At 37.4% G+C, this 22,214-nt stretch overlaps 1 protein-coding gene across 4 annotated transcripts in view; it reads right to left on the bottom strand.

Annotated features, from left to right (window-relative positions):
• FYB1 (FYN binding protein 1) overlaps nt 1-22,214 on the bottom strand; it is a 49,359-nt gene that overhangs the window by 13,522 nt on the left and 13,623 nt on the right. For 2 of the 4 annotated variants that reach the window (XM_064642458.1, XM_064642460.1), the window contains exons 2-9: nt 20,822-21,953; nt 8,832-8,979; nt 7,130-7,179; nt 5,979-5,998; nt 5,057-5,103; nt 3,863-3,980; nt 1,627-1,783; nt 463-607 (exon numbers count right to left, since the gene is read on the bottom strand). In XM_064642458.1, coding sequence (XP_064498528.1) covers nt 463-607; nt 1,627-1,783; nt 3,863-3,980; nt 5,057-5,103; nt 5,979-5,998; nt 7,130-7,179; nt 8,832-8,979; nt 20,822-21,926 — 1,790 coding nt within the window. In that variant the 5' untranslated portion in view covers nt 21,927-21,953. Of the gene's footprint in view, nt 1-462; nt 608-1,626; nt 1,784-3,862; nt 3,981-5,056; nt 5,104-5,978; nt 5,999-7,129; nt 7,180-8,831; nt 8,980-20,821; nt 21,954-22,214 lie in introns of those variants that run through there. The other 2 variants (XM_064642459.1, XM_064642461.1) reach the window with 2 other exon arrangements.

Here is a 22,214-nt window from a genome sequence, read left to right as displayed (position 1 = left end):
GTCCCTTCTCTTCAAAAGAAGACTTATGGACTCACACTGAGGCTCATGAAAGCAATGGGGGTGATCAGGAGTTCCCTCCTGCAGTGAATTGCTTTTAGAGTCTTTTATTTTTTCATGTTAGAAAAGGGACTACATGACTTCAAAAGACAGGATGAGAGAAGAGAGGGAATGAAGAGAATTGCACTTCCTGCATATGATTTGTAATCCTGTATGGTTTGCATTTTGTTCTCTTTTGGACTGCAATAGTGTAGGTCCTCTTCCAATAGTATGAATTCCTCCTGAACATGGGAGCTTACAGATGATGGATTCCAGAATTCATTTATGCTCCCCTAACCAACTTACATGTTTCTTATACAAATGACTGTTCCGTGACAAGAGTTGGCTTTGTTATTCTAAAACTTCCCCTGGCTAGGCTGACTGGGATGAATTATTTTTTTCTTTCCATGTATTCCTTATACATACCTCATCAAGCTCTCCTGCTCTGCAACATCATCATACACTTCCATGTCACACTCTGAAAATTCCACATTGGCTCCAGTAGGTGCTCGTTGCTTTCTTTTCAAAGAGTCATAATCAATCTCTACCATGGTCGTTTTAATGTATCCATCTAAATGAATGAAATCATTAGGCAGAGACAGTTTTAAAAGGTCATGGTAAAAGGATGAGTTTAACGGAAGGTTCAGAACTGAAATTTTTTTAATGAGTTTTGAAAACTTTCAAAGTGTCTCATTCCAAGCAGCCTAAGCTTGACTCTCCATCTGTCAACACAAATACAAATCTCAGATCTGTCTCCCTACTAAGCCTTCCTCAGGTGGTGTCAAGTTAACTTCACCCTTATTTGCTTCTCAGCTGCCAGCTCAGAATTTTCTGTGCAGACTCCTGGAATCATGAGGCAGACTCCATTTCTCAGCTAACCTTGGAACCACTGCAGTCTTGTGCATATTTTAGGTCATCAGAACAGTTGGCTAAGATGAGGAACTCTGTATGTCCTGAGGGGAATTTTAGACAGTCCTCTTAAAAATCATGCAAGTGTTTTTAATAATTTTGATTGATTTAATGGATCGGTCTTTTATAACCCAGGAGCCAGATCATCAATCCCTTTATCACACTCACAGATGCACTGATGATATTTATACAATTAGAGAAACATCTTGGATTTCAGACAAAATAAAAACTAAAAATCAGTTTGAAACTTTCCATAGGAGTAGAAACAAGATAAAGACTTAGAACTGGTCCTTATAGTCTCTATTTCTATTTTAGGAACACCAATGTTATGATTAAGAGAAAGACAGGAAAAAATGCGATCCTTGTTACTTGCAGAGTGCCCAGTTCTGATGCCATTTGAAAACTGACAGGGAATTGCTTCTCAGTGTGTCAGTGAAGGTCCCAGCATATTGTACCTGACTTATTTTAGTGCCTAAAAATGTTACATCATGTTTTGCAATAACTTCATAGTATGAACTAAACCTTTCATGCTAGCTGGGCACAGGAGGGCGAGCTATGGTAATTACTTTCTTTGGTGGCCAGTGACTCAGCCTTGGTAAGGCTACTCTTTGGTGTAATGCTCACCTGTTTTCTGTCATACAGTGAAAACATTCAGGAGCACAAGGAAGAAACAGAACTCACAGCATTCTCCTATCCTGCCCAGCCACTTTCCTTCTGGGTTGTCTGTGAGGCGAATGATTTCAATCTTATCCCCCTCTTTGACAGTCAGTTCATTCTTCCCCCCTTTGTAGTCAACACAAGCTCGTGCCTGATGAATAACTTCAATGGGTCTCATTAACTGAAGAAAAGAAGGAACAAAATAAATCACAGACGTGGAAAATGGAGGTTTTTTCTCCCAGACATTCAGAATGAAAGAAAAAATAACAGTTACGATGATTACTTGTTTCATTGACATGTAAAGTGGCCTAGGCAACTAAACAGAAAGGCTTTCTGCCACCACAACTACCTAGTTTAAATTAATAATCAGAGATTAAAAGAGAGGGAACAGAATGGAAGTAGACCAGTTGAACTGATTGGCAAAATCACAAAAATACAAAAACTAAAACCAACGAACTAACTATGGAGCCTTTCATGAGTTTACAAAACAGACATATTTAATTCCAGTGCACATCTCCATGTATTTCCAGCAGAACCACTCACCAAAACAGAATCTTTTATGTTGGAAAAGACCTCTGAGATCACTGAGCTCAATGGAAGAAATATCCAAACTAAATATCCCCCAGCACAACTTGGGGCTACTTTCTCTTGTCCTAATCCCTGTTATGTGGGAGAAGAGACCAATCTCCACCTCACAACCTCCTTTCAGGTATTTGTTTGGAGTAATAAGATCTCCCCTGAGCCTCCTTTTCTCTAAGCTGAGCACCTCAAGCTTCTGCAGCTGTTCCTCATAGGACTTGTGTTCCAGACCCTGCACCAGCTCCATTGCCTTTTTCTGGACTCTCTCCAGCACATCAATGTCTTTCTTGTAGCAAGGGGCCCAAAAACGGACACAGGATTCAAGGTGCAGCCTCACCAGTACCAAGTACAAATGGACAATCACTGCTGTGGTCCTGCTGGCCACACTATTGCTGATACAAATCACATGAGTAAAATTCATTAACATTAAAGGGTCTGTCACATAATCCTCTGTGTTTACAATTCTTTTCTATAAATGATATTGCAAATACTCACAAGAGATGATCGCACTGTTTACTGGAGTTTAGGATTTGCTTTGTGGGATCTTTACATTTTGGAGAAACCATTTTGGATTGTAGTATTTGTGACTTTAAGATATATATGACCTTTCAGAGGCATAGTGCTCTTGCCAGTTATAGAATAGGTCAGGAATATAGGTGTATAGGTGATGAATAAATGTGAAAAAAAACCCAACTAAAATATATTTGTTTGCATTTAAATATAATAACGTTCCTTAATGGCTGTAGGACAACAGTCTGCAAGCTAAAAGCATTCTGTGCACTAATACCTACACTTCACAGGAATGGTTAACCCACTATTATTAACTAAGTGGTTCTTTAATATTTGCTTATCAAGTCATGCCAGTCTCTCCACAGCTGACCAAGGCCTCAGTGTGAGACAATCACCATGGCTTTACTGTGTACTGAACATAATAGGAAATAAAACAAAGCTGCCCACTATGTACAATGACACTGAAAGCAGCACAGTGGAGCATTGTGAACAGATATTAGTTTAGAGAAACTGACTGGCTGATTTGCAAACTGTGGGAGCATGCTGACCACCAGATATATAAATATTATTTAATAACAGAAAGAACTGCCTCATGATTTAGCCTGAGACACACACTTTAGCTCCCCTACACATGCCCTATTCACTTCCTCCACACTTAAGCTGTAAATCCGTTTAGATACCTTTATGCCAAGTGCAAGGGCAATATGTTGCAATTTTGAAATCTGTCAAGGGCTAGATACTTTTGTATCTGACTACAGCAAAGCAAGTAACACTAAGCATACGGGATACAATTCCCATTTTTATTAAAGACTTTTGATGCTATTCTAATGATGCAAATCATTAGAAACAGAAAAGTGAAAACAAAATATTTTTTTTTTTTTTTTTTTTTTTTTTTTTTTTTTTTTTACAGTGGAAAGCAGTTGTGAAGGTAATTTAAAGAAAACTGTAAAGGCACTGAACAAAGTCCTTGCCATCAGTGCGGAGCTTGAAGTCAAGCATATGCGCAACATACAAGGGTAGTTTAAAACTTTATTCAGAATTTATTCAGGTATTTGAACTACCTACCATAACAAATAATTTTGTAACTAGATGAGAAGTGTATTTTGAACTTGACACTGCTAAATAATCCTTCCTACGTGTTTTTGGCCAGATTACAAAACAAAAAGCTTACTTTGAACTTCTTCCTTAATTCCAGTTCTTTCTTTTCTTTTTCCTTTTGTTCTCTTTTCTCTTGTTCCATTCTTCTCTTATCTTCTTTGTTCTGCTTCTTCTCTTTTTCCCTTGATGATCTGAAAGTGCATTGCCAGGAATGAATGTGTGAAGCAAATCTTCCCTAGAGCTTCCTTACTCAAGGCTGATAAAAAATTACATGTGATTAAAAAAAGACTTCTCCAAGTGAAATCAAAGCTATGGATTCTAAACTCTAGTGAAGCTGCAACAAATAGAGTAAGGAATCCTTTACTACATATATAATTTAAAGTGGCTGTCCTTAAGGGGACAGCACACCAGGAAAGGTTACCTGGAGGCAAAATACCAGCTCTACATGTGTGTATCCAAATGTCCCTGACCTAATTGTTTTGAACAAGCTTGGAAACTGGTAGCAGTTTCATTCCTTTTTTAGGATAGTTTTGATAAGCTGATATGCTTAAATTATACTAAAAAAAAAAAAAAAAAGAAGACTGAATGAAGATCATTTGCTTGGGTTATAAAACATGTATTAATATCACTTATTTGCAAAGGGAATTCACCAATAAATTTTTACTGAAAGTCCTTCTAAATCTGAAGTATTCTACATCTATTACTTATTTGAAGGGAATTGGCTATCGTAATACAGTAAATGCCATACATTTAGATATTACCAGGGCAAAAGAGTCCTCAAAGTAAAGGTCTAAATGGAAGAAGAATAAGAGAGCTTGTATTCTGGCTAGTGTACTCAGGCAATGAAAATTGTCAAACCAGCCTCCCACAGGAGTTCTGAGAAAATTTATCTGAAAAGCAAGAAAAACAACCACAACAAAAATCTATCTGGTACCATAGTATCTTGGGCTGAGCTTATTTTCTAGAGAACTAGACTGTAATTCCAACAAGTGGTTCAGACATGTTCCTCAGATCAGAAATCAGACTTCTGTTACCTCAATCACAGTAACAACATCGGTTCGTTACAGGAGTTTTTCCAGCATGAGGCATGGCAGATCTAACTAGAAAAGAACCTTAGAACAACTGGACTTTCTTTAGGTGAAATGAATGAACACAATAATCCCTGGCAGGGACTGCAATGGAATGACACTTTTGTGCCAGATGAAATATCTTTGTTAACAAAGATAGTAATAAAGATACAGTAGGTTATAGAGTTTAAAATTGCTACCTGATGTCATTTATATCTTCATACATCTCTACATCACTTTGTTGGCCCTACAAAACCAAAAACAAACAAACAAACAAACAAAAACCAAATCAAACAAACAAACAAACAAATCAGTTTTAGATGGTCTAAGTACAATTGGAAAGACATGAAGAAACTGAGCCTGCTAGGTAAGCTTCACATAAACTATATAAAATACATTTATAGCAAAATGCAAACACAAATTCCTTTAAACTTCCCAAAACAAGTTACTACATTATACAATCCCTCTATTCTTTTTTCCCCTACCTTTGTTTTTACAATACCACAACTATGAAGTCCTGGATTGTTAGAATCACACCAGCACACTACTTAATCCAAAGGGGACATTTTAATCGCAACGTTAGTCCTGAAAAATCTGCATCCATGCTGATGGTTGCACTGCTATGATGAAGGTGTCAGAGTTTGCACTATTTAAACTGGAATGTTAATGATCTAAATGGGGCTAAGATTAGGGTCCAAGAGACAGTTTTAGTCTTCCTATAACCAGGTACTTAAGCATACCAATATAAAACTGTGCTTAACTGAAATATTAACTGAAATATTCTCTTACTAGAATGCAGCAGGATCCTTGTTTCTGGAAAATTGTAGTGAAATGAAATGTCAGTGGTATTAGAAAGTGTACTTTTGCCTCTTTTTTTTTTTTTTTTTTTTTTTTTTTTTTTTATCAATTTTTGGTATCTAGTCAGCTTTGAAAATTAGTTCTGGTTTATTCTGCTTACCTGAATTTATTTCTGTCCTTCACAATAAGTAAGTGCTTCTACAACTTACTGTCAATATACTGGATCATTTCTGCAATTAATTTTCTAATTTATTTAAGGAGTTTTAATAAATTTGGTAGTTTTTTGCTAAAAATGATAGGTTTATCTTGGAGGATAGCACTTACCCCCTGTGTACTTCCATGACCTATAGGAGAAAAAATAAAAACTGGGTATTTATTTTTTCTTGTACACAAAAAAATTAATTGTAGCATTAACTGTTTTAAACTGCTAATAATACAAGTGATATTAATCAGAAGTATGTGCAGACTCCAGGTTTTTAATGAGGTTATGAATGCAAAAATCAGAATTCTTCCAAACTGGTTTTATAGTACACTCTAAAATAAAAATATCTACAAACAGCATATTTAACTCTGTATTTTAAAATTGGAAAATTTGTTTTAAAGATTCTTTAGTGACATTGAAAAATTTACCTATACTATTTGTTTACAAAAATGCATATTTATATGAGAAAGTCGTGGTTAAAAACCTAAGAAATCCAAACAGATCTCAAAGACCTTTTTTGCACCAGCCCCACAGCTGAATAAGGAGGCCAAAGGCCCTTTGGCTAAGGCAGTGTCTGCCCTGGGCTACAGGAGAAGAAGCTCTGTGACTTTCCTGCTTCCTCCTTAGTCTGCAGGGAGTTAGGTTAGACAAGCTCGGTTTCAGCGCCACAGTCTGCATTGCTGTCCGTCAGGGATGGCCAGCACACTAAATGATGCACACTGTGCCTGGCACAGACTCAGTCCCCCCAAAGAGAGATCAGAAGGCAGATTGAAATTTTTTATGTCACAATCTGCTTCTCTACTGCTCCTGGTACAACATAGTGGCTCACTGCCTCTAATTGAGGCAGACCACAAAGCAACATTTAAAGCACAGTCAACAATTTTTATTTTTTTTTAGCAAGGATAAACCAGTGCCTCCTTCACCAGACCACACAACTTCAGCTCTGAAAGAACAGCATTCATTTTGGTTCAGATTAAAAAAATCTTGTAATTTACAGTCCTGGCATTTTTCTAATAAAAAAAAAAGAAAGGAGGGATGGAGGGAGGTAAGAGGGAAGTTATTTAAAGCAGTTCCTGAAAGTCTGTCATATTAATCATAGAACAGTAGAACAGTTAGTTTTATGAGACAACCATCTTCACTCATGAAACTACAGAACTAGTATAATTAGTTACACAAATCACACATAGAAAACAATATTCTTTTGCTTATCTTATAAATACAACTTTCTTGCAGCTTCTCATAGTTGCCACTGATTAAAATGTATGCATCTTACCCTGTGAAACAAATTCCACGTCATCATAATTTTCTTCATTTTCTGGATTTCTGTAAGTATGAAAAAGTGGACACGTGAAACCTATGAAGGCGGTCTTATATTTTATATTTATATTTTCATCCACCATTGTCCTGCTGCTTTTTCCATCTATTTTATACAACGGCTGGACAGTCTATTGAGCTCTATATCCTACTTAGTAGAAACAAGATTCTTTAAATTATTCTTCCTGATTGTGGCTTGGTGTTTCAGGTGGGGACACCTTGATCTTGAGAATAAAAGATCAAAATAAGCCAAAGGCACTCAGATACCATGAAGATGAGTATGGTATGAAAAATATAGTCAGCAGATGGGCTGACTGAATGAAAAAAATATGTTGGGCTTTTAAACTATCCTTGCAGGTGCAGGCTTCTTACACAATACACAAGCACAATGCCAGACTTTTGCTCAATGTTAAATATAGTTCTGAGACTACTCCTTGACTTGTAGGGCTTAAAGTCTAAACAAGGGACAAGAGAAGCAGTAGTGTAAGATTAGGCCAAGTAAAAGGTCTCTGATGTTAGATTTAAAAGTGCTGTCCAACTGAGAGAAGCAAGAAATTGAGAATATAACTAGTAATATCAGGGACTTTTAACTTTAATATGTCTTGTAACAGCTGAAAGAGAATTAGGGCTGATAGTGATCATCCAAGAAGGGTAATCAAAGAATGGACTTTGAGGCAGAATGGGATGTTCTAAAATTGGCCTCATAGCAAAAGCACAGAGACAGGTGAAAGCACAGGTGTCAGCACCCAGGCACAAGTTTTCAGTGGAGGGGAGACCCCAGAGGGCACACAGGAATGGAAGACCAGAAGGGCCATCTGGAGGTAAATTTCACAGGTCACTGAAGGTGAAGATGAGGATACCCAGGATGGCTGTTGCAGGTGCCATGGCCTTGAGGCTGGAGTGATGCTGTCACTCTGGCCACACTGACACAGAGCCCTGTGTTGGCACACGCCTCTCCAGCTCTCCCTGCCTGTTGTTTGCTGCTCTTTGCAGTAACTGCTGGCCAGAGAGCATCTCCTTATTCAGGCTTAGCTTGATTCCAGTCAGTTTTGACACAGGATCAAAGTACTTATAACTCTTTTTCACCAGAGGTTCCACTTTTGTATGCAAGTCTTCAAAGAAGGATTAAGAAGGGAGCCCTCTATTGACAGAGGCTTCTCAGAGTTATCACATAAGGCCATGATGTGCCCGTGGCACAGTTTCACAGCCAGGGCTGAGTTCAGTTCCTCTGGTTTGCAAAGCTACTTCCTGGGCTATTGACTCATAGACATGACTCTCCTTGCTCTCTTACCCCAGAAAAATGCAGGGTAAACCTTCAGTTATTTATTACAACTGATTTTCTACCCGTGTATGAAGTCTTTCAACAGGTTTGAAATAAAAACTCAGTCTATTCCCTTCTCCCTACCCCAGCCCCCCAAACAGGGCAAAAAAAGTGTTGTTATAGCTAAGGCAATTCAGGGAAACAACTGAATAGATGAAGGGTTCAAACTAATACAAACTAATTCCAGACAGGACAAGGCCAGGGCAAGACAAGGACAGTAGTAAGACTTCACTCCCCCAGAAACCTGGGACTCCTGTAGTATTCATCTGCAGCTGCATGAGCAAAGTAACAGTTAGAAAAAGGTGAAACAATAAAGACCTTGAGGTTTACGTTCACTTACCTTGTTTCAGAGCTGGGCTTGATGTTTCTGGGAGGCAGACTGGGAGCTGCCTTAACCTGCAGGGCTGGGTAAGAGATTGGTGGAGGAGGTGGAAACTGTGGGGCAGATGCTGCTGAGGAAGGTGCTGACAGTTTCAAACCTTTAGCTGCTGAAATAAAGAAGAACAGACTGATGTATCAAGCTGAGGACAGAACCTTGCTGTTTTACATGAAGTATTGGGTAAAATATCAGTACTGAACACAAGTCAGAGCAAATATATTTTGTTGAACCTGCTTCTTATCTTTGTTGCATTATCTTACCAGAGTAGAGAGGAAGAGGCTCTACATAGAAGAATGTACTGCCTGCACAAGGCCTTGAAAATGTCTTTGCCAAGACATGAACAAGATGCAAAAACTTCACAGGCCATCCATTATATATAAGTACCTGTGCTTTGAAACTAAATTATAATATAATTCCACAATCTACTTGGAAAAACCAGCTGCAGAATTTCGTGTGAGTACTTATGCAGTCTTGATGACTTTTTCTTGCTCAGAGACAGAGTTTTAAGGGAAAGGATAAGAGATAAAAAGATATTTTGGCATTTATTAAAAGATATACAGGTCCCTGAACATCTTCAAATATGTATTTAATGAAAGTTTTACAAGGCTGGACATAATTTTCTAGCAAGCCTCCACTAGAAAAGTGGCAATTTAAGAATCTGCAGAGAAGCTACCCCCTCAACAGACAGGTGTAGTCTTAAAAAAATGATGATGCTGTGCACCAGGCAGAGAAACCATAATTTCATGAGCGAGCTGGTGTTCATGTGTGCTGCACTGAGTTCATGTTCCATGTACAAGTCACAAACAAACCATAGTAACCATTGCTTTGAGAGTTCATGTTGAGAGAATTTATTCAACACAATCAAATTCAATCACTGTTTGGATGTCATGATATTAAACCTAGAATTTTTTCTGAATTATCACTAGTGGATTAAAGGCTACCCAAAAAGAATTGTCTCCAGCCACATGGGGGGAAGCCCAACAAAATCCAAGGATGAAGAGAACAGCAGGAAAAAGGAAATTCAGAGTTAAGTTAACACCAACTACAAGTGAAAAGAAACCCCCTTCTCTTCTGGAGATTTTCTTTAAGTTCACATCTGTATAGTGGAAATTAAAATCTTGTCAAGAAAGAAAATGTTCACTGGAAAAAATTGCCTTAAGCACAGAACAACAACAAATACTTAGTAATGTTTAATATCAAGACATAAAGTTACAAAAACTACTGGAAGACCTTTTTTTAGCTGCTGAGATGTCCGAAATTCTGTCTTTGGGATAGATAGGAAAAGGGGAATTGGTAACTTTCAGAAGGACCTCTCATGTCTCATGTGGAAATCAAAGTGAAATTATCAAGCCTTGACAGTTTGTCTACTTATTACCGAAGAACTCAAAAATATATGGAGAAATTTTGCTTCATGGCTGGATGGACCAACCTGCCATCATACATATCAACAAGAGTGAATTTGAAACCTGTAAATTCCTTCATTACTTAAATAGCAAAGTACTAATAGCCCCAACACTGCTGATTAAACAGGTGGATTCTTTTGTGTTTTTGTTAAGGAACACATTTCTTCATTCAACATGTATGCTTGCTTTTGAATAAAGGCAAACTTTGCTTAAATGAGCCAAGGTTACACATGATTGTGCTCTTGTATCTGGGAGTCATAGGATGATGTGGTAGCATTTAACTCTTCACAGGTTTTATTCATCCACAGGTTTCATCAGCTATGATCTCTTATTGTTCTGAAACCCCTTATAAAGATGAATAGCACTGACTATTTAAACATATATCTGCAGCTGAGTTCTAGATTCTAGCCAAAGAAAGCAACCAGAAAGAAGGTTTTGTTTTACTTTGTTTTTTCTTTTTTTTTTTCATAAAAGCCATGTAAATTGGTATTAATGATACTCTCAAATTTATTTTTGTGTTTTAACAGGGTATCCTATATAGTTTTTTTGTGGTTAGGTTTCTGTTGCCCTTATGGAGTGTTGTGTATATGCCCAACATGCATAAAAGCATTATGTCATCATATTGTGTTACTTCATTGTGATTAGTTTGTAGGACTAAGGTAAAAATTCTGCCCAAGTCTCAGTGCATAACACTTCTCTGATCTGATATGCCTTGGAAGCCAAATCCAGGCAATAGGAAATTGAGCCAGGAAAGGACACCACATGCATTTTAGATTTAGTGCTTATTTTTAAGTATAAGGGCTGAGTGATCTGTCCTTTTTATGTACATTGTAATCTAACAGTAACTAAATGACCATCATAATAATGGAAATAATGCTCTTTATTGTCTAACTATCAGAATGGACTCTTCTCTGCCTTAAAGTTGTAATTAGCCGCACTTATGACTGAGACTGATGTGGGTGTAAAATGCTTTACTTCAAATACTGGAAATAGTGGGATGAGTTAGGTAGGAAAGTGGCAAGCAACATAAAAAAGCTGTTATAATCAGGCCTGATGAGCCAAAGCTATCATAAAATTTCAATAGTGTGTTTTTTCCTATTTTAGTGGAGCATTTAATTTTGATTCCAGTTTGGGTTTGTTTGTTTGTTTGGTTTGGTTTGGGTTTTTTTGTGTCTGGGACACTTGGAACTCTGAAAACCTGGAAAGGCTCTGTGCAGGTAGTGGAACTGCAGTCAGCTGCAGACACTTAGATCAAGAACTCAAACTGAAACTACATTCTGGCTTCACATGCACCTAAAGCATTCTCATCACAGGAAACAGTGCTAGCACAAAGCTAGTGCTATGACCACTAGCACCTCAGTTTCCAAAAAGCCTCTCCCCTCTTCTTAGGACTGAACTTTTCACATGCTGTGCTGCACTGAATAAAGAGATGCAGATGAAGATGAATAACCAATTATCAACCTGACCAGAACAGAAAAAGTAGAAGAAAAAAAAGGCACATTTTTTAGCACTCCCACCTGCAGCTCAACATCCATTCACTGATGATACAATCTCTGCTAATCAATCAAATTTGTATTGCAATAGAATGTGGTTATTTGGCAGAAAGGTTTTACCTGACAACAGTGGTAAATATTAAGTTTGATATCTCCCTTGAATCAGGAAAATATCCCATCCTAGCAGAGGGTGATCTGGATTCAGCTGTTTGTATTTTTCTCATACTTGGCTGAATTGCAGCAACAATGTGTACCTGCTTTCAAAGCCAACAGTGCCTTAGAAATTCCAGTTAGCTCAGAATAACTGTACTGATATTATCAGCAACACATTCTCTTCCTAATGCATTAGCCTGGCCTCTAGCCTCTAAGCAGTCCAGACTTAACAGCAAAGAATGAACTCTTAATGATGTTTAAAGTATCAGGCTGTAGCATCTAAGCTATTAATTTCCTCAACCCAGAAATTTCTGGTTCAAAACTGAATTAGAAATTTCTAAACAAAACTAAAACCAAATAGCAACGCATATTGCTCTACCTTCCATTTCGAGTTCACTCTGATCGCATCTGCTTCACCTTAAATGCATAGACATATGTAAGAAACAAGACAGTCTCTTGCACATGCAAGTGGAAAACTGTTTCTTGACTTCACATCCTAAAAAGAAGACTACCCCACTCTTCCTTTGGCCTAGAGTATGGCCTTGGTGAAAGCTTATTCCCTTTGACCCCTGACGCAGTGAGCTCGGGATGCAGTGCTGACTCCTTCTTTTAGTAACTTAAAGAAAACCTGACAATGATCAGTTACAACAGGGAGACTCCAAAAATTCTGCAGGAAAAAAATGCCCGGAATTTTCAAGTTCTTAATGAATTTTTATATTTTTCATAAAAAAGAACTTAAGGATTTTTGAAGCAGCTGCACAGTAAAAAATCTTGCATTTTGAAAGAAGCACAGTTCCGTAATGCAAACTACTTTTGAGCTACACTGCAAACACAACTTGTTTTTTCAGTCTTACTGCAAAACATTTCACCACTTCTACATTCAAGATCTGGGAAGTTTTCTGGGTTTTACAGAGGGTTTGCTAAGAACCTACAATAACATCTGCAGCAGCTGATCACCCTCTTCCTACCTAATTCGTAATGTGCAGAGAGCTGTGCTCTGCTCTGCTTCCCTAACTGCATTTTCGTTTCGATACAAGCCATGGTTTCAGGTTTCACAGTTATGTTGCTTGGGAGCTGCTCAAAGTGAGCAGGTAAACGTAAAACACTGCTGAAGCTCAGGGCTTTTGATTATGCTGTTGACAGACATACTGTGACAACAGAGATACAAAGTTCATTTGCAACACTGCTCATGCAAAACAAAGACCATAGAAAGTTTGTGATTATTGATCTCCCTGAGTCTAGATTCGACTTTTAGAAATGACAGGGTAAAATCTTTTATTAATTTTCTTTTCTTCTCCTCATTTCTCCTGATTCTCCTTCCAGTTAGATGATAAATCTCTCTTTTTCATCTTTGCACAAAAGAAATCACCTCCAAAAAAAAAAAAGGTGCATGAAGGAAAAAGGGGAAAATGGAGACCTAATTCGCCATCCTTTTTAAGATCACTTTCCTGATGGTTGCTCATACATCATGAGAAACATGATCAAAGCAGATGGAGAATTTGTCCTCTTTTAAGCAGAACTTCTTATTGATCTCAATTGGAAAATCCTGTTTCCAGAACAGATGAAAAGACTACTTATGGGTGTTAACACCTATTCAATGCCTCATATTCTCAAAATGTCATAGAGTTGACATATTAAGTCCGAGACATGATACCTGGTAGGCGATTTTTCCCATTCTATGTATGTAGAAACAAACAGATGAAGGAAAATGAAAGCAAGAGTCTAAATCTACATTTAAAGTTGACAGCTGAAAAATATTAAGCATAAGTAATAGTCTTACTCCCAAAGGAAAGACCACAGGTTTCATCCAAAGTACTTCAGTATGTAAAGTTTGCAGGACTGAGCCTTATTGTGTCTAAATATGAGGTTAGATATTTGTAAAGCTTCATCTGGGCAGTGCCGACTGGCATATGTGATTTCAAACTACAGATGTGTAATCCTACACAGAAGCCTATCCTTACGTAAAGGGGAACACAAAAAATTAATTCTCAATTGAACTACAGTTGCAACTTTTCATTGTCTGATAAAAAGCTTTAATGATTACTTCTGCTTTTAATAAGAAGTATTAACCTGAGCAAGTTAATTTTACATTGCATGGTATCATTTCATATGCAAGAAAAAAGCAATTGGAACAGAGGACATGTAAGATAGTAATAATTTAAAATATTTCATAACTCATTTATATTTGAAAGAGAGGGCAAAAAAAATGTGTAGAATGATGAAAAGGTAGAAGTTTACTTGAAATGTGACTATCTATTTCCCAAACTAACAAAATGATAATTTCATAAACAAATTTTTCAATCTGAAAAATAATTACATCATACATGGTATATAAAACATCAGTTTCATAAAAAATCCAAGGCAACAAAGTCTTGCATTCAGATAGTAGAGGTTTGCAGGTTTTCTCTTCAGCATCAGCAAACAAGGAACATCATTGTTCCAAATGGACACATTTTGGGAGGGTTCAGTTTCAAGTGGAAACCAATGACTTCAGGAATGTTCATTATTCAAATGAACCTTTTAGGATACTATTTCAAAGTCTTCCTAGCAGCTTTGCTATGAAATGCTTGGTATTTTGTTTATCTCTATTAATAGTGAATATTTATTTTAACATTTAGTAATTAAAGCTTTCAGGAATGACTGAAAGTTTTCTATGTATAAAGTATCATGAACTATTATTTTTATTTGTTTATATATTTTCTATAATGAACTATTTAGATGACTATCTTAACTAGTCAACTTATTAACTTTTGCACCCATGTAATGCAACCAAATGATGAAGATTCATTAAAAGTGCTTCTTTCTGTGGACCAAAATAGGTCTAGAAAATAAAAAGATAAAAGTGCTTGCTCCAGTATAATACCTATTTTTTCAAATTCAAACATTATGCTTACTGCATAGGTTTTACATCTGTAAGCTGCTAAGGAAATATTATTTGAACAGTTAGGACTTTCAGCTCAAAGAGAAATTTCAGTACATTAAAGGAAATAATCAAGGAAAATGAATTTAAATATCAATTTGCAATGGCTTTTGTGTACTTTTCCTTCCTAATGCACAAAACCAGCAAGTTACCCTCAGAAAATCACCTGCAAAGAAACACTCAGTGTTGGTTTCCTTCAAGATCCATGTCATCTATAATGTGTATTAAGTTTACCTGTTTCCTTGGGCAGATAAATAACTGTCTCATGTATACTTCTATCAGGATGGCTGAATTAATTTTTAAATTGCAGTGATTTATTTTTTTTCAGTTCTGTAAGCCATACTAGCAGTTTAATTTACAATTTTGTCCACATATTTTAGCACAGTTAGATGATAAACCCTTGACCAATTAAATGTAATGCTTCAAAAACTTTAGTGTCAGGGTTTCCTCCATAGCTTTAATGTTCTTGTGGAATGTCTTGGTCACTGAAAAATTTGGTCTTACATGCATATTCTGTAGTTATGGTGCATGTAATTATAGCTGGAAAATGAAGATGTGAGCTAAAAGACTGAGAGAAATTTAATTCAACAGGTCTTGTGGAACTTACAGGTTGAATTATTGAAAAATGGCCAAAGAAACAATACTGAAATGAGGAAGGAATGAAACTGACCTTATACTAATCGCATGAGCAAGATGACTCCTTTGGAGTGGGGCCCCCACAGGTGATGTCATTGCACTTGTACTAAACCATGTACATTGTGTGGGGTTTCATATGCCGCAGTCTGATTTTCATGATAAACGCACAACTTTGACTATATTCCAGTTGAACATCATTCATCAGTTCTAGGAACTTCAAAGATTGACTCTGCTATTTCTCAGAGGTGTACTGTTTCTCAGTATAATGCTGCTGAAACAGGAACATTTTGGGTTCTCTCAGAGAAGGAGAAAAACAAATGTCCTTAGAGGAATGCTGAATTGCTAAAAGCTACATACAAATGCTTCTCCAGATTTTGTAGTTGTTTTCAAGCAGATCCATGAAAGTTAAGTTCTTGGCAGATCTATGTGATCATCACTTCTATAGTTTTCAGTTAAATATATGGGGGACCAATAAAAGTAGACATCAACATCATGAAATGTAATAATACATAATACAGTTCATCTGTGCAATCACTGGCATCACATCATGACACACAGTGACTGCCACCCCACCCTGAACAGTGTCATCAGATATCATCACCTATTTTTAGTTTCATCTATCTTAGAAGCAGAGAGTCTGCTCTAGTTACAATTCTCTTTTATCCCCTTACACCTTAATACTGAGTTGTTGCATAACTTTATTCAGTGTGGCACTGAGGTATGAAAAGAAAAGTCTTCTAAGATTTAAATCCAAATTCTGCAGTAAATAGCCATGACACCATGTGATTTAAAAAAAATAAAAATCCTCAGTTATTTATAACTTTGGAAGCTGCTGTATCATCTTGCCATCAAGTAAGAACAGCAACAGACTTGTTCTAAGCAGCTTTGCAAAGACAGTTAAGACATTTACTGTCCTTGGGAGTGGGGCTTTATTGTTAATTACTTTGCCAAAAGAGTGTTATGATAACTTTGACAATGCACCTCAAATTCCTCCTTTCTCTCTGATTGTCTTACCCAACTGAAAGAGTCATGTCACTGTGTGGGTACACAATCCATCATAGAACAGAACCTCAACAAGGACTGCACATACATAACCCAAAATATAAATAGTGAGAATTTTCTTACATATTTCTTTTTTTTTTCCTCCTAAATTCTGTACAGAGTATCCTTTCATTGGTCACCATACAGCTCAAAATATTCTCCCTAGCTGAAGCCCCAGTGTTGATGGTTCACCAGTTGTTCAGGGATGTGTGGAGCACAAGGGGTTCTCAGCCTCCAACTGAATTCACCTGTGCATGTATGATCCCACTGAGGTCAGCACAGATGGGGTTCTCCTCTGGAAGCAACAGTATGGTTGTGACCTCACATGGAAAGCTGCCAGCAAAATGACTTTACTTCTCTTCTTTTTCCTAAGATCTCAGATGTTTATTATAAAAGAGTACAGTTGGTATTATTTTCTGAACTAGAGAGCACATGTGTGGTTCAGAATTATTGATTCTTAGTTGATGTAAATATGATCTTCTCTCAGGGAAAATTGCTGTAATGGGACGTAACAGAGGAATTTACCAGCCTGTCATGCATTCATAGGCCCAGACAGGAATTTCTTAAAGACTGACTTGACTGAAAAATGGTAACACATCAATAGTCAAACTTTCCTTAACAAGATATTTGTTATCTACAGAAGTTTTATTCAGGACTAGGTGAAAATTTCTAATCCACAACAATGCCAACACCAAACTAGCATCCCTGAGTTTTCAAGCAGACGTGGTGGATGGTTTAAATTCTTCTCCCACATGTGACTAAGACTGCTGTGTCAAAGGTACATCCTTCAGCATCTAACATTTAATGTTACTTCATCCCCTGTGAATACTTATGTACAAAACCCATTAAAACAGCTTTCCTGGGAAAGGAGAACAAACAAAGAGAAAGGGGTGAACTGATACTTCCAAGAAAGCAGAATTCAAACTCCTATTTTAAATCAGGCAGTACAAGGTTTTCTGCAGTGCAGGCACATACCCCTAACACAAATGTAACAACCACCATGTGCAAAGCTTTTCTCTTCTCAAACGACAACACAAAGCCTAACCTTTGCCCTAACACAGACCAAAAGCTCTGAAGGTTAGATCTCAGAAAGCTTTGTTGCATGGGAAAACTATTTGCTTTTGCTTATTCTTCTTCTATTCAGCACCTGAATCATGGTGCCAAATTAAGCAACTATGGCAAGCTGCTGTTTATCAGGACACAGTAATGAGCGAGAAGACTTTGTTCTGTGGGGGCGGTGTCTTCCTGACATTACTTTGATTCTTGAAATGACAGTTAAAAAGAAAAAAAGAATACATTTCAGTTTAACTGCTCTTGCAAAGCAGGTAGATTTTGTTACTTATGTTCTAAGAAATACAGCAACAGTGAATAACTGTTGATCTGAAAAGGAATTTGTTCAGGATTCACTCTAGGTCCCCTGGGCTGTCCGCCAGAACTGTTCTATGGAGACTTCTGGCCACAAAGAAATGAGCTGCATTAATTAAAGATAATTAAAGAACATCAGGGTCTTCATGCCAGCTCTGTGGGGGAAGGCTGAAGTTCAGGGTCTCTATGAACAGCTTCTCACTAATGTGGCTTCTAAATCTTTCAGTCTTGTCCTGAGCCTGTGACTGTGAGATAGAGAAGACCATGTCTGACTCTTCTGTTCTGCTTAGTTGGGTGTGCATTTTGTAACGTTTGGAAAACAACCCGTGCCACCATGCTGGGCACCTCCATCCTTAGTTCCCAGTGTGACTCATCCAATCTAATAGCTGCACTAACTCTTGGTTAGTGACAACTGGAGACCCTACTTCTAGCAAAAGTTCTGGTATTGTTCTTACAGCCCTGCTCATAGTGTTAATTTAAAATGCACAGGATAAATATTTCTAACCCTCCGTTTTAAAAAGAAGTTGAAAAAAATGCTTTGTGTCTATAACTGAATGGAAATCAGGAAAAAATTGAATAAAGAGCAAACAGGCAAACAAATAAAAATAATTCCTCTATTAATTACTTAAACCATAAAATGTATTTTTTAAAACACAAATTGTCATTTTTTGTTTCCAGCCTTTGTCAGGGCTTCTTAAAATTTTAGCTAGCAAAGCTCTTCCTGTTTTTATTTAATCAGGATATTTGCTGGTGTATTTGGCTGAAAATTCTGCCTGTCTATATTGACATTGTATATTGGCATATTTCTTTTAAAGAGATGCACAAATTTGCACCATTTGAGGATCTTGGCCTGATCTTGCTTTTCCTTAACTATAGGCTAACAGGTAAAAACCAGAATATGGCAGCTGACAAGAAAGTACATTTTTTTGCTACTGATATGTTCCTAATTTCTGAGTGGAATTAATGGTAACACAATATATAGTTGCATGCAGACTCTGTGTTTTTAAGAAGGCTTTTTGTCTGTAGAGAAAGTCAACTCTGAGCTTTTTCATATCTTCTGTCTCAGGAAAACCAGCCTTATATGTATTCAGAACTGCTGAAGCACAAGCCATACTGTGTTCTAGACACAGAAAGTACAAGGGCAAACTATGTATCTACAAAATTACATGAATGTACCTGATGTACTGCACATGCACAGCGTGGAATTACTCAGAGCATCCACTATCAGCTACTTTAGAGCTCTAAATCACACCATTGGGCATCTCCCTTTCTCACTAACTACAACAAAAATTTAAGAATCAAAGTTTGATCTGTTGAATTAAATCTAAGAGAAATGGTTAAGGCAAACTAACAGAGGTGAAATGTGTATAACTGCACACAGTTAGACACAGGACACAACAGGCTAAAATTACATGACCTAAAAAAATATATATAGGGACAGAATATATTCTTTGCTTCCTGTGCTCAACACAGACAGCAGTGCATTAAGGGGAAAAAAAAAGAAAAAAAAAGAAAAAAAGAAGAAAATCCCATAAAAATGTAACACACTAATAATTTTTAATTTCAGTCCTTATTTCTCTCATGCACTGAGAGGGACGTTCCCTGTCCATCATATAATTTAAAATGTTGATTTTAAAATGCAATCAGTATTTCTTACACATTCATAGTTGCGAACACCTGTTGCTAGAAGAGAAAAACAGAGAGCCTCCTTCAGCGACTATAAAACTTAGACATTTGTCAGTTGGCATTGTCAAAAAGTGACTAAAAGCTGTTGAGGAAAAACCCTAACCCAAAAGTTTGAAATACAGGTGATCTAGGGGAGAATCAAAGACATTTGGAATCTCTGCAAATAGGTCTTTCCTTCAAGGAGGTCACAGTGGGTTATGTGGGTCTGATTTCAGAAATCTACATTTTTATGTGAGCTTTTCAAAGGCATATTTTGAGTGCCTCAGAAACAGCTTCTACTGTTGTTGAGCTTCTCTTACGCAGTGAAAGGAGTTTGTTGAAGCAGTAGTCTTTGCAGAAATGGAGTCACAGCAATTTCTTTTTTTTTTTTCACAGGGATTTGTGTCCTGTCAGATATTTCAAATGTATTTACCGACATTCTTGTCAGATGCAAGACCATCTCAAATGTTACAGAAAGCTAGTGACAAGCCTTAATATTAGGGCCATCATACAGTTCAGAGACTTGGTTCTTCAAAAAAATCATGAGACAGAGCCTCAGGTACTACTAGCTGCCACACTACTGAAGTCATCCAAACCTAACAGAAGATGCTAAGTCTGGGAGAAGCTTTTGGAGTCCAAATTCAGATCTGGGTATAAAATCATTGCAGCTCCATGTAAGAACATTTAATTCTGTCATTTTGCATAGTGTTCAACTTTATAAACAAACTTTAAAATGCATCAAATTCCAGGGTCACAAACTTTAAAATACTTCAAATTCTAGACTCCTGCTGTGATTAGTCATTGTGAAAGGCAAAAAGGAAAAAAAAAGTGTGGTTACTACAGATTATGATTTAATATATGCAATATCATATATATAATATTTTGGTGGCCCTCAAGCTGTGGCCATGAAGTTACTGTCAAGAACAGGACATCAACATCTCATTTATAGGAAATCAGGACTTAAATGTCTGTTGAGAATATGTTCCCTGACACAAGTTAAAGCTGTATCTAAGCAGTTTTGAAAAACAAATAAACCCAATACGGAAAGCATTCATCCTGCTCTTTATCGCTGGAGAATAGAGAATATAATTTTAATTTCTGTCCTGTACGGAAACATAAATTGTACACAAGCATAAGTTAAAGTTTTAAGGGGTTATCTGATGCAGAAGTGCCTTGTTATTTCTGAACAGAAGAGAGGATTCCGTCTGAAATTAACCTGGTACTAAATGCTTCAAAAAGCCAACACTCAAGAAAGAAAGAACGGAGTGGACTTACTCTTTTCTGGGGTGCTCTTCTGGTATCCTCGTAGTTTCACATGTGGGGGTCTGTTGGGCTTTGGTGGGTTCGGGGCCATCTTGACCACTGGGCCCCAAACCCTTTGCTTGGGGCATCTTGAACTCCTGTCCCCATCCTCTTTCTCTTGTGATTCATCTGATGACCTTTCTGCACCAAGTGCTGTATTGATTTTATGAAACTTAGGAAAAGAATCTGATCCTTCCTGGTTGACTTTCTTGGCAATGGTGGTCTTGGTAACACTCATTCCCTTTTCTTCAGTCTCTTCCTCCACGTTTTTCGAGGTGCCTTGAAATAAGCTCTGTGAGTGGCCAGCAGGCTTCAGAGATATTTTAGGAAGATGACTACCTGCAGCTTCTGCAGCTGAGTTATTTTCACTCATTTCCTTTACTTTCTTAAGTGAGTGTGTATTTGTTCCAGGGCCTGACAGACTACTTTGAAGAGAACCACATTTATTAGAAGTGTCTGTATTGTTAGAGACCTCAGTGTTAAAAGAAGGTTTTTTAAAGAGAGAAGGCTTGGGTACATTTTCCTGTGCTGCAGACATTAGCTTTTTCTTAATTCCAGTTACTTTTGGAAATGTTGGTTCTGCCTCACTCTTCTGTGATGCCAAATCTGAATTTGGTTTTGCTCCCAGAGTATTTTCTTCTTTATCAGGATGAGCAGAGCTGGGGAACTTGTTCCTTGCAGGTTTTGGACATAGAGGCTTTGGGTCCACTTTTGCCGAGTCACAGGTTTTGATGGGGAATTTAGTGAATTCAGTTTTTCCATAATTTTCTCTGTTAGTTGGCTGAAGATGAACACCAAACCTTTGTGCCACTGGGTTCAAATGTGATGGCTTTGGATTATGCTCTCTTTTGTCATCAATTGAAGGCTTATCTGCCAGAGGAGGCTTAGGATGAACAGTTTCATGAGAGGTACTGGGTCCTGGAGTACACATTGCATTTCCTTGACTTGCTAGTTTCTCAAACACTGCTTTCCTTTCCTGTTGTAATCCTTCAGGAATTTCTTCTCTTCGGATTTTGAAGGGTTGACTTTGAACAGGATCATCCTCTCTGTCTTCACTACCCTTCTCAAATTTTTCCATGAGTAACCTCAAACGTGACTTCCTACGCTACAAGCACAAAGAAGAGAAAAACAAAGAAGAGCAATGAGAAAGTCCTGTTACAATGTTCACACATACTGTACTTTAAAGAGTTTCCTGGTCTGAGGGTTGTGGTACTGCTGATTGGCTAGCACATCTTCCTGTAGGGTTAAGAGAAGCTGAGCATTTTGTTATATCCTTGCCTTGATGATACAACCTTTTAAAATTTTCATTCAGGCACTGCCTTTAGAGAGTGCCCATGTAGCTCCTTTTGGGCTTATTATAATTTCT

The sequence above is a fragment of the Pseudopipra pipra genome, chromosome Z (assembly GCF_036250125.1).
Source record: "Pseudopipra pipra isolate bDixPip1 chromosome Z, bDixPip1.hap1, whole genome shotgun sequence".
NCBI classification, from domain to species: domain Eukaryota; kingdom Metazoa; phylum Chordata; class Aves; order Passeriformes; family Pipridae; genus Pseudopipra; species Pseudopipra pipra.
This window is presented reverse-complemented; position numbering and strand designations above follow the sequence as displayed.